The sequence below is a fragment of the Amblyraja radiata genome, chromosome 22 (genome assembly GCF_010909765.2).
Source record: "Amblyraja radiata isolate CabotCenter1 chromosome 22, sAmbRad1.1.pri, whole genome shotgun sequence".
NCBI lineage: Eukaryota > Metazoa > Chordata > Chondrichthyes > Rajiformes > Rajidae > Amblyraja > Amblyraja radiata.
Genome location: NC_045977.1, coordinates 37,649,641 through 37,662,876, shown reverse-complemented (window position 1 = coordinate 37,662,876; position 13,236 = coordinate 37,649,641). Strand labels below are relative to the sequence as shown.

Sequence of the window (13,236 nt, the reverse complement as noted above, 5' to 3'; positions counted from 1 at the left end):
AGAGACTTCATTTTGGCACGTCACCATGGAAACCAAGTCAGACGGCGAGAGGAAGGCACTGCTCTGAACAACTGCTACAGGAGCACTTAAATACGCTGACCAACATGGCCCCACTGCATAGAGCAGTGGTGGAGACAGGAGTCCTCACCAGAACCTGCTGGAAAGATTCCAGTCTGGGGCCACTTCATTTCAGTGACAGATGCGAGGATAGGATATTTTCTAAAATGCTGGATTTAAAAGAATTTCAACATTTTGACTGCATAGAGGAGGAGCTTGCAGATGGACAGATTAGCAAATGAATTGGAAGTATATTTTTACAGTGGGTTACAATTTGGAAAAGGATGGAGATCCACATTCAATAATAATGCTCAGCAGGTAATTGGATCTATAATTGCAAAGGAAACATGTCCAAGGCTGGTTAAAATGGATAGGGGAGATAGACTGATAGGGTAGGTCTACTAGGTTTAGTTTAGTTTATTATTGTCATGTGTACACAGGTACAGCGAAAAAGCCGTATTGTCTCGTGCTACCCAGCCAACGAGAAGACTATACATGATTACAATAAAGCCGGCCACAGTGTACAGGTACAGGACAACGGGCACATTATTTAGTGCAAAATGGCAAACACAGCCATTGAATGTCTGAAGAAGGGTCCCGACCCGAAATGTCACCTATCCACGTTCTCCAGAGATGCTGCCTGACCTGCTGAGTTACGCCAGCACTTTGTGTTCCAGTATTTTAAAATGCAATTTTGTTTGGTCATTTATTGCAACGGGGTGATGAGGAATTAATACAGCTGCAGCAACACAGTGCGCTGGGGGGCAGTGTAGAGAGTCATGGTCTTATATAATCAAACTCCTTTGTCCAAATTCCTTGCTGACTGAACATATCATAAAAGAGGAAGCATATCAGCAACAGGGTCACCAACCCAGGTTGAACAAATTCCCAGAGATTTCCACCCTTGCCTCTTGTCTTACCCTAAAGTGCTTGTGCAAACCAAGTGCTTTTAGTCTTAACATGCATGTCTAGTTTAGTTTAGAGAAACAGCAAGGAAACAGACCCTTCGGCCCACTGATACAGCGCCGACCATCCATCACCTGTTACACTTCTGAAGGGTCTCGACTCGAAACATCACCCATTCCTTCTCTCCAGAGATGCTGCCGGTCCCGCTGAGTTACTCCAGCATTTTGTGTCTACCTTCGATTTAAACCAGCATCTGCAGTTCTTTCCTACACAACTGTTCACACTTGTTCTATGTTATCCCACTTTCTCATCCACTTCCTACCCACTGGGTGCAATTTATAGAAGCCAATCAACCTACAAACCCGCGTGTGTTTGGGATGTGAGAGGAAACCGGGGCACCCTTCTGGTCACAGGGAGAACGAGCAAACTCCACACGGACAGCACCCGAGGCCAGGATCGCACCCGAGGCTTTGGGACTGTGAGGCAGCAACTTTACCGCAGCGTCACCGTGCTACCACAATCTTTCTTGGGGCGGGGAAAATAAGTCCATATGTCAAATAACTAATAAATAATGTTAAAAAAAATTAATCCAGCACACATCCTGTTCTGATTATTTGACTGGATTTGAGATAGCAACATCAGTGTTTAACAACCAACTCCTGGGAGGCTGCAGCACGATTCTGGAGGATTGGGAATGCAGTCAAACAGCGCGGTGCTTCATTATACGGCAGAGGGCTGTTTGTTTCTGATCATGGAGACTTTTGGCTGCTGCTCATGAGGAGAAGGGTAATTAAGTGAGCAAGTACCTGCGGAGGTTGAAACTATATTCTTTCTGTCCATTCGTCGTCCAAAGAAGTCTCGTTCAGTCTGAAAAATAATGTACAAATCACGCTTGAATACTTTTGAAGGAGTAGGTGTAGAAAATGTGAAAGAAAGGCATTAGTTTATCAATAAATAAACGACTATTGCAGCACCAAACAAGCCAAGTTGCAGAACACTGTGCCACTGGCAACGGGTTATAATGTCAATGATGTCCCTAGACTAAGGTGCAAAATGGGAGATCCTCTTCAGACCTCAGACTGCACTTGTTATGCGGACAGTGCACCCCATGTCAGGGGGAAAGGGGAACAGTTTGTCTAGTTTAGTTTAGAGCTACATTGTGGAAACAGGCCCACCAAGTCCGCGCCAACTAGCGATCACCCCGTACACCAACATTATCCAACACATACTGGGTACAATTTATAATGTTTTACCAAAGCCAATTAACGTACAAACCTGTAGGTCTTTGAAATGTGGGAGGAAATCGGAGAAAATCCACGCAGGTCACGGGGAGAATGTACAACCTCTGCATAGACAGCACCTGTGGTCATAACCGAACTCGGGCCTCAGGTGCTATAAGGCAGCAACTCTACCGCTGTGCCACCCAAAAGAGGAGCACTCTCTCACTGATCCATCGCTGCCTTCATGGATAGAAAATTATCTTAAGTGGTTTAAACATAACCTAGTCCGAGCTACAGAGGCACAAGGAACTGCAGGTTCTGGAATTTTGCAGAAAACACGAGGAAAGTCCAGACCGAAAATGTCACCGCCCGTGTCATAAGATCACAAGACACAGGAGCAGAATTAGGCCATTTGGCCCACTATTATACGCCGCCATTCGATCACAGCTGATTTGTTTTTTCCTCTCAATCCCATTCTCCTGCCTTCTCCCCATAACCCCTGACTTCCTTATTAATCAAGAGCCTATCAATCTCAATTTAAAAATACCCAATGACTTGGCCTCCCCAGCTGTTGAATCACACAGATTCACCACTTCCTGGCTTAAGAAATTCCTCCTCATCTCCGTTCTAAAGGTAATTTTTATTCTGAGGCTGTGCCCTCTGGTCCTCGACTCTTCCGATACTGGAAACATCCTCTCCACGTCCACTCTATCTAAGCTCTCCACAGATGCTGTCTGACCTGCTGAGTTACTCCAGCACATTCTATTCCAAGCTGTCCCTCTATGCTCCTCAATCACCCCTCAGCCTCCTGCACTCCATTGGATAAAGTCCTAGGCTGCCCAACCTCTCCCTGTAGCTCAATTCCTCGAGTACTGGCCACATCCCCTTTCCAGCTTAATAACATCCTTCCCATCACAGGATGACCAAAACTGAACTCCAAATCCGGCCTCACCAACCACTCATACAACCTGTTTTTGTAGAATCCTGCTTATAGTATTAAATGAATATTTTTAAAATTAGTTAATATTAAAACGAGGAGCGCAGAGTGAAAAGTGAACAGTTATACCAAGGGGACAACATGTGTAGGAGGGAACTGCAGATGCTGGTTTACACCGAAGATAGACACAAAATGCTCAAGTAACTCAGCGGGTCAAGCAGCATCTCTGGAGAAACGGAATAGGTGACGTTTCAGGTTGAAAGCCTTCTTCAGATTGCAGTCTGACTGACTACAAGACCTACACCAAACCCAAACCAATTAGGAGCAGACGAGGGCATTCGATCCAATTTGTGATCCCAGCTACAAAGACAGATGTATACAGCAATTCGTTCTTCCTCCGCACAATTAAAGCATGGAATAATCTCCACCCTACTATAGTTACCCAAACAGATGCAACTAAATTTAAAGTAGCTCTTTCTTCCCAATAACCATTTCTGGCCTAAGCCCTCCCTTCACCACCTCCAGTTTAAACTCCATTTGGAATATTTTGGAGGACCAAGAAACCAAGAACCAAGAATATTCCTTTTTTCCAGGGAGGCTGCTGAGTTACTCCAGCATTTTGTCTCTATACCATGGGTGTCTGAGATTATGGGGAAAGGCTGGAGAATGGGGTTAGGAGGGAGAGATAGATCAGCCATGATTGAATGGCAGAGTAGGCCGAATGGCCTAATTCTGCTCCTATAACTGAGAGATAATTATAAAACCAGCTGCTTTTAAATGTTGTTTGCTATGATGAGAGAGCAGGGTATCTGGAGAGGAGAGAGGTACCCCAGTGATCTTAGCATCCTCTCCTTCCCGTGAAGTTTAAATTGTGAGGCAGCACAGTCTCCCCAGGGCAAGACTGGCAGCCAGGCTCCTTTGCACCAACGCGCTGATATCCTGCTCAACAAGCTGCAGCTTGCTCCAATTAGTTGTTTATTTCCAGACAGTGCATCAGGCAGCAATCAAACATCCCAGAACATGTTTTAATGACAGGACTTGCACAGAGTTGAAGCAGGACAAGCGGTAAAGATTCTCAGCAGACACATCAGAGTATCATGACGTGTAAAGAAACGGACAATCTTAGGGTTACATTTTTCCGAAAAGGATTATCTCCAAAGATTAATTCTCCTCCCACATATATCATAACTGGTGGAGTTGCTGTCTCACAGCGCCAGAATCTCAGCGACCCGACCTCAGGAACGGTCCGCGCAGAGTTGGTCCACTTCTCTCCCAGTGATCGTATGGGTTTCCTCCGGGTGCTCCGGATTCCTCCCACATCCCAAAGACGCACGGGTTTGTAGGTTAATCGGCCTATGTAAATTTTCCTTAGTGTGCAGAGAGTAGATAAGAAAATGGGACAACGTGGAACAAGTGTGAATGTGTGACCAATGGGCTAGGTGGGCCAAAGGGCCCCTTTTCCACGCTGTGTCTCTAAACTAAAGATGCGATTGTCGAAGTACATCAGGAGTCCTCCAATATGGTGGTCATGGCCATCATTGGTCCTTCACACCAAGCCATTATAAAAATACTCCTGATCATTAATCATACTTGGCTGTGGGATCTGACTGGGCACGCAGGTTACATCCAAAACTAAATTAAAACAAAACCGTCATTTCTAATATTATAAATGGAATCCCAAAGTGCTTTATTTTGCCTATTTCCTTCGCTCCATAGATGCTGCCTCACCCGCTGAGTTTCTCCAGCATTTTTGTCTACCTTCAAGGAACTGCAGATGCTGGTTTACAAAGAAAAAACACAAAGTGCTGGAGTAACTCAGCGGGTGAGGCATCTCTGGAGAACATGGATAGGTGACGTTTCGGATCGGGAACCTTCTTCAGACTGTTTGTGGGGGCGGGGGGGAAGCTGGAAGGGAGGAGGGGGCAGGGCAAAGCCTACCAAGTGATAGGTGGAATACAGGTGAGTTGGGGGTTATTTGGCAGATGGGTGGACAAAAGCCAGAGACGGGAGCACGACAAGAGGCTGTGAGATTTTTTCCTGCGTTCCTGTGATACGTCGTCTTCAAAGGTTTCCATCAATTTACCCCTTCAAATACAAAGGTTTTGAAACGTTTGCTGTGCATGGAGGCTCCTGCCTCAGTATTTTGAGGATTAAGGATTTTCATTCTTGATCGGAAACAGAGCGCCAATCAACTAAGACCATCATGAGTCTCAGCTGCAATGTTTCCTCAGCCCATCAACCTACTAATGGTAGATGAGAATAAGCACTTAGATGATGTAGAAAGGCTCAGAGACTGAGCTCAGTATGAATCGAGAGCAGAGTACATAGAACAAAACATCACAACACAGAAAAATCCCCTTTGACCCACAGTGCTTGTGCCAAACATGATGCCAAGTTGAACCAATCTCATTTGCCTGCATATAATCCAAATCCCTCTATCCCCTGCACTTCCATGTGCCTATCTAAAAGCCTCTCAAACATCATTATTGTATCTGTTTCCACCACTGCTCCTGGCAATGCATTCCAGGCCCCCCACCACGCTCTGTGTAAAAAAACCCGCCCCGCACATCTCCATTCAACTTTCCCCCTCTCACCTTATAGCTTTGCCCTCTAGTGTTGGACATTTCCACCCCGGGAAAAAGGTTCTGATTGGCTACCCTATTTATGCCTCATAATTTTATATACTTCTATCAAGTCTCCCCTCAACTTCTGATGTTCCAGGGAAACATCTTCTGGAGTGAGGAGCTTGAGGACCATGAAACAATTATATCCTTTGCATAAAACATGTAATGCTCAAAACATACGATGAGTGTTTGATAGCCGTGGGCCTGCACTCGCTGGAGTTTAGAAGAATGAGGGGGGACCTCTTTGAAACATACAGAATAGTGAAGGGCTTGGTTAGAGTTGATGTGGAGAGGATGTTTCCACAAGTGGGAGAGTCTATAACTAGAGGTCGCAGCCTCAGAATTAAAGGACGTTCTTTTAGGAAGGAGATGAGGAGGAATTTCTATAGTCAGAGGGCGATGAATCTGTGGAATTCTTTGCCACAGAAGGCTGTGGAGGTCGTCAGTGGATATATTTAAGGCAGAGATAGATAGGATTCTTGATTAGTACGGGTGTCAGAGGTTATGGGGAGAAGGCAGGAGAATGGAGTTACGAGAGATAGATCAGCCATGATTGAATCGCGGAGTAGACAATGGGCTAAATGGCCTAATTCTGCTCCTATCACTTATGACCTTGTAAACGGGCTAGGTAAAGGAAAGAGCAAAGGAAGTGATGGGGTAATTGTGGATGGGAAGGCGATAAGGTTTCAGAAGCGAGGGGCAAAATGGTGCAAAGATTTGAGGGAAGAAAGGGAAGTGGGTGGAAATTATTCAAGTGTAAAATATAAATGACTATATTTATCTTAAGGCTGTAATTTAGTTCAATCAAGGGTTTCACATTACCAAAAGCTTTGGGTAAGACTTATGAGCAACAGTGGCTTTTGAACACATTCTCACCAAATGCTCGCTAAGTAAAGAGACTGTAGTTGAACTATGGTTTAGTAATTTAATAGCAGAGATTGAAAAATAGGAAAATCCACAGATGTTGTAACAAAAGATCGCTGACTGAGGGGAGGGTCAACTGACATCCACAGGAGAGAATGGAACGCAATAAATAAATCTGGGGTTTTGCACTACTGATTGATATAAGGAGTAGAATTTCCAACTTACATACAAGGAAGCTCCAAAAAAAAGAGGCTTATAACTACATTTGCCAGATCAAATCTGATTGATTAGAACGGGTGTCAAGGGTTATGGGCAGAAGGCTGGAGAATGGGGTTGAGAGGAAAAGATAGATCCTCCATGATTGAATGGCGGAGTAGACCCGATGGGCCAAATGGCCTAATTCTGCTCCTATGAATTATGAACTTACCAAGGCCCACACCTTTTGAGAGATGGCTTCATGCATACACTTGCCATCTCAAATGAATGGAAAGGTGATTGAGGTTAGGGTGTTTGAGATAGTGATTGAGTGGGGGAAGTGAAAACAGGCAGTCATCAGGGTTCAGTTTGCTAGAGTGACTCAGGGTGTTGGGACAGCATCTCTGGAGGGGCTCATGCTGTCGACCTCCACGTGGTGAGCCCTGACAACTGGCCTCAGTCAGGCGAACGACAACAAACAGAGACAGCAGGAGTGCTGCAGCTTGGCGCCAACCCGGAGCATGCGCCTTTTTTAGGGCGGGCACCAACACGGATGTCGAACCAGATAGCATCACCCTGCTGCAGACCTCCGCTGACTCAAACACAAGTAGAAGCATCTCTGGAGAAAATGGGTAGCTGACATTTTAGGTTGGGACCCTTCTGGATTTCTAAATCACTATGGACAAGCATTACCTCGTCTCTCACGGTTGCCGGCTTGAGAACCTTCTCCAGGCTTTGTTTGTGGGTTTTTTTGCTCTCGGTTGTTTTTTTGTTGACGTCTCCAGTTTCCTGAAAAACAACATCAAATAAAATCAGCTGCCTTTACTGCCCATTGTAAGTGAAGGCTTGAAGCAGCGCCCACGGCACGCGAGTTGAACATAGTTACGCGTATTACATGTACTACGGATGAAAGGCACGGGAGAATTATGCCTACCTAAGATCGATAATTAAAATAATAACCATTTAATAATAAATACTGAATTTAGTAAATGAGTTGGAAATCTTTACTATTTATATTTAATAATTACCTTTTTAGAATTCTAGTCAGGGTAGGCACAGGTACATGGAGCGGAAAGGTTTAGAGCGATATGAGCCCAATGCAGGCAGGTGGGACTAGTGTAGATGGAGAATCTTGGTTGGCAAGTGGGCCAAAGGGCCTGTTTCCATGCTGTACGACACCATGACCCTGAGTTTAAATATTTAAAGTTTTGATCCTGTCCATGTTTAGTTGGAATAATATAGGTACTTGAACTACCCCCAGATATGGTGTGTATAGTTTATCATGATTGCAATTGCCGGCTAATTAATGGGATTTGTTTTTCCTGTATCTACACAAACAAGTATTCTCCAGGGACACAATTCACCTTCTAACTCTGAATCCACACTTTGTGGCTTGAGGTACCAATCTCTAAAGGCCTCATTAATCTGGCACAACACATCTGGGACAAAACTGCACGTCAAAAGAGAATTAATTCTGTGCTGAGTAGAAGGTTGACCCTGAACGCGACAAGTTTTGAAAGCTTTACAACATCAGCACAACAAATGAAAACTATTTTTAATTGCACTGGTAATATAATCATGCCTATGTAAGAACATATATTACACCAGATATTACTCACGTGGTCACAGGGAGACCATGCAGACTCCAGACAGACCAATGTCAGGATCGAACCTGGGTCTCTGGCGTCGTGAGGCAGCACCTCTACCCGCTGCGCCACCCGTATATTTGGGTTTCCTTTTCTGTGCAGGGTATGGCACCAAATCCCAAATCCCAAACATGCCAGACAGGGTTCAAGCTGAACTACTATCATTTCCCTGCAAAATCTGCACCTCTGATCCCTCAAAGCCAACAGGATCAATCTGATGAGCTCTTACCTTCTTGTCTGTGTTGCGTGCCTTCAACAAGGCTTCCACACGCCTCATCTTTTCCAGCTCAATCTCCCGCGCAATCAGCTGCTTGGCCTGGTAGGTCATCGGTCGCCGTGCAGGAAGGTCAGGGAATCGACAAACGTCTTCCACGTTACTGAGAAACAAAGTTAGATCAGTTTAGTTTCGTGCTATGCTTTCCCAGTTTTGCATCCTACACACCAAGGATAATTTACAAAGGCCAATTAACCTACAAATCTGCATTTCTTTGGAATATAGGAGGAATTCAGAGCACCTGGGGAAAACCCATGCAGTCACAGGGAGAACTTACAAACCCAATACAGACAGCACCTGTAGTCAGGATTGAACCCGGGTCTCTGGCGCTGTAAGGCAGCTATGTCACTGTGCCACTCTAATCAGGTTAATAACATAATCAATAAACTTGATGTACCATGATAGTTATTCATCTTGCCAGGGTACATTTCTATGCATCCATGTCTGTGCTGAACATGATGCCAAATTAAGCTAATCCCTTCTGCCCGCACATAATGCATATCGCTCCATTAAACGCCTCCGGAACGCCACCATTATATCTAAATCCACCACCATTCCTGTCAGCACGTTCCAGGCGCCAGCCACAGCTTAGGTAAAAGATCTTGCCCTAATTATCTCTTTTAAACTCTTCCAAGTCAGGATTGTGTGCAACTGGGAGCAAACATGCAGATATCGTTGTTACCATGCTCTTGCTGCCATTTTGGCCTTCTTGGTTGCAGAGGTCACAGTTTGGGACGTAGTGTTGGAGGAGCGTGGGCGAGCTACTCCAGTATATTTTACAGAGGGTATACACTGCAACCATTGTGCACCACTGGTGGAGATAATGAATGTCCAGGTTTGATTAGATGCTGATCGTGTGAAACTGATGGATAACCTTCTTCATGGTGTGGGCAATCGCTCAGCTCACCACTGGAATACGGCTCTTTGGTCCATTTTAAGACCAAAGACTGTGCTGAAATCCAGAACCAAGTGGTCATGGTGAAATCCAAGACACTACACACATGAGAAACTGCAGGTTCCCGGAATTTTGAGCAAAAAAAACAAACTGCTGGAGGAACTCAGCGGGTCAAGCAGCATCTGAAGAGGGAACGGACAAGCAATGTTTTGTGTCACCACCCTTCTTCAATCTGATAGAGTAGGGTGGAAAAGCTGGGAGAGAAAGGTGCGGGGGGGGGCAGTAATAGATGGATACAGGTGAGGGGGAGGTGGTCAATTGGCAGATGGATAAAAATAGTGAAAAAGGCAAGAAGTGGAAAAGGAGAGAAAATGGTCTTAGATCGGGAGAGGAGTGAAATGTAAATCCAGGATCTGCATATGGGGGGGAGGAACAAAAGGGGAACTTTGTCAGTGCCGTAGGTGACTGCTATTTGTATACATTGTGTGTGCAAGCAAAGAATCTCACAATGCCTAGTCACACATGACAGCAGGACGACAGCGTACTCCGGGCACTCACCACACTCTGTGTAAAAAAAAAAAACTTGCTCCCCACACCTCTTTTAATCTTTGCCCTTCTCGCCCTAAAGCTATCCCCTGTAGTAATTGATTTTTCCATCCTGGGAAAAAACTATCTAAGTGCAGATGGGGTAGGACTTCAAATCCAGTGGGTATTTTGTCAGAAGTAACAGGGTTACATGAATGCTGTTTTCTGATCCTGTACAACAATGAGTGGAAAAATCACAGGCAAAGCTCTTCAAGATTTTGTGATGGTTGCAAGCTCTTCATGTGAACCTGGTGGATTTGTGGGGTGACATGGCATATTTCAGATTGTTTATAACGGCAGTTTTGCATGAATTGCCAGAAGCACCCTCCATTTTGTGCTTTTACATCAGAACATTATATTGAAGATGTAACTCATTTATTTTGGCCATAATATAACACCTCCACAGCACCACACAGGCCTCTGCCATATCTAATACTGATCCAAATTGTTCAGACATGAGTCAGTTCTTATTAATTATTTTATATTCTGTTGGGAAATTAAATAAAAATGAATAAAAAGTTTTATAAAAATCAACTTTATAGATATTGGGAATATTAAACATTCTTTTTTGAAAGATAATAGAATCTACTGCACAAAGAGCTTTTTCACTCAGAGGGTAATAGATATATGGAACGAGCTGTCAATGGTGGCAGTTGAGGCAGGCACAGTTTTAGGGCGAGAGGGGCAAAGTTCGAAGGGCAGCATGGTGGCACAGCAGCAGAGTTGATGCAACGGCACCAGAGACCCGGGTTCCCTCCTGACTATGGGTGGTGTCTGTACTTTCTCCCTGTGACCACGTGGGTTTCCTCCAGATGCTCCGGTTTCCTCCCACACCCCAAGGACATACAGGTTTGCAGGTAAATTTGGGGTTAATAAAAACCTAAATTGTCCATAGTGTCCATGAAAGTGGTAGTGCATGAGGATCGCTAGTCAGCACAGACTCAGCGGGCCAAAGAGCCTGTTTCCGTGCTGCATCTCTAAACTAAATCAAATGCATGGTAATTTTTATTTTAAAACAGAAGAAAAAGAATTGTCGTGGCAGAATTTTGAAAAGGAACTTGACAAATTAGATGACTAAAGGATAACTATCAGTCATGGAGTCTTAATGCGTGGAAACAGGCCCTTCGGCCTAACTTGCCCACACCGGCCATCTACACTAGTCTCACCTACCTGCGTTTGGCCCATATCCCTTTAAACCTGTCCTATCCACGTACCTGTCTAATGTTTCTAAAAATGTTGCGATAGCCCTTGCCTTAATTACATCCTCTGGCAGCTCGTTCCATACACTCACAACCCTTTGCGTGAAAGTTACCCCTCAGATTCCTATTAAAATCTTCCTCCCCTCACTTTAAACCTGTATCATGTAGTGATTAAAGTTGTGAGTGTCCTAGAGACCGAAATTAGAGGAGATCAGACCCTTCAGAGGTTACAAGGCTGGAGGAAATTACAAAAGCATGGAAGGCAAACACACGCAGGGATGTGAAAAAGGGTGAGAATTTTAAACCAAGGTGCTGCTCGACTGAGAGTCTGTGCAGGTCAGGAATTGCAGGAATGATGTTTAATATTAATTTGACCCTTCTGCTGGATGAAACAAGCAATATTGAGGTCACATACAAACCCATTCACTCACTGGTGCACAGTAATTCTCTAAACAAAAAAAACAGGGTGGATGATTGGATGGTTTTCGGCAGATTATAAAATGCCAATGATAAATATGGGAATCAGTTTAATGCTCTGTAAGGGATGACTAAATAAGACATTACATATTCACAAACATCAGTGTACTAAATTGACATTTGCTGGATTAGAAAGTAGTGGAAGGAATAAAATCCAGTCTCAGAGGTGACGTGAAGGGCATTGTCAAGGAAATCCTATTTTTTCCACAGATTTCTGTGCATCAGGGAGGTAGAAAATAAATGCAAAATTACAATTGTTAATGACTGCTTTTGTGTTAATTAATTGTGACCTTGCTTTATATTTGGGCCTTGGGCTCGCAATAAGAGGAGTAAATCGGTTCAGATAGATTCAATCATAACATAATAGATGGGAATATAGAAGGTGAATGCACAGACTTTTACCCAGCGTAGGAGAGTCAAAAATAAGAGGGCATATGTTTAAAGTGAGAGGGATAAGAATTAAGGGCACAAATTATAATTTAGGGACCGTTATACCAAAAATTCAACAGAAAGCACAATATTGATTAGTTTCTTTAGTACGGTACCAGATTTCCTTCCTCTGCCCTGAAATTTCTAAGCTTTTTCACAAGTACGTTTGAGCCCAAATATTGATCATGGGGAATTTTGCCCACATACAGGACATTTTAGTTTAGTTAATTGTCAGGTGTACAGAGGTACGGTGAAAAGCTTTTATGTCACGTGCTATCTGGACAGTAGAAAGACTATACATGATTATAATCAAGCCGTCCACAGTGTACAGATACAGGATAAAGGGAATAACGTTTAGTGAGCATAGTTAGAGTAGGAGATAGTGAACATGGAAATGGCAAAGGCATTAAACGAGTATTTTGTATCAGTCTTCACCATAGAAGACACAAAAAATATTCCAACGCTGGATAAACAGGGGGCGGTAGGAATGGAGGAGCTAAATACTATTAAGATCACCAAGGAGGTGGTATTAGGGAAATTAATGAGACTGAAGGAGGATAAATCCCCTGGGCCTGATGGATTACATCCAAGGGTCTTGAGGGAGATAGCGGTGGGGATTGTGGATGCATTGGTGATAATTTTCCAAAACTCCCTGGAGGCAGGAACGGTCCCAGTGGATTGGAAAATGGCCAATGTAACACCTATATTTAAAAAAGGAAGTAAACAGAAGGCGGGTAACTATAGACCGGTTAGTCTAACATCGGTGGTGGGTAAAATGTTAGAGACAATTATTAAAGAAACACTAACGGGGCACTTGGATAAACATGACTTCATCGGACAGAACCAGCATGGTTTTGTGAAGGGGAAGTCCTGTTTAACGAATCTGCTCGAATTCTTTGAGGAAGTAACAACCCGGGTGGATAAAGGG

The 13,236-nt window shown here is 44.0% G+C and overlaps 1 protein-coding gene across 1 annotated transcript in view; it reads right to left on the bottom strand.

Annotated features, from left to right (window-relative positions):
• The window catches only part of chtf18 (chromosome transmission fidelity factor 18), a 61,307-nt gene that overhangs the window by 2,728 nt on the left and 45,343 nt on the right, over positions 1 to 13,236 (bottom strand). The window contains exons 19-21 of the mRNA XM_033041078.1: positions 8,679 to 8,826; positions 7,497 to 7,592; positions 1,770 to 1,830 (exon numbers count right to left, since the gene is read on the bottom strand). Of these exons, the coding sequence (XP_032896969.1) occupies positions 1,770 to 1,830; positions 7,497 to 7,592; positions 8,679 to 8,826 (305 nt within the window). The remainder of the gene's footprint in view (positions 1 to 1,769; positions 1,831 to 7,496; positions 7,593 to 8,678; positions 8,827 to 13,236) is intronic.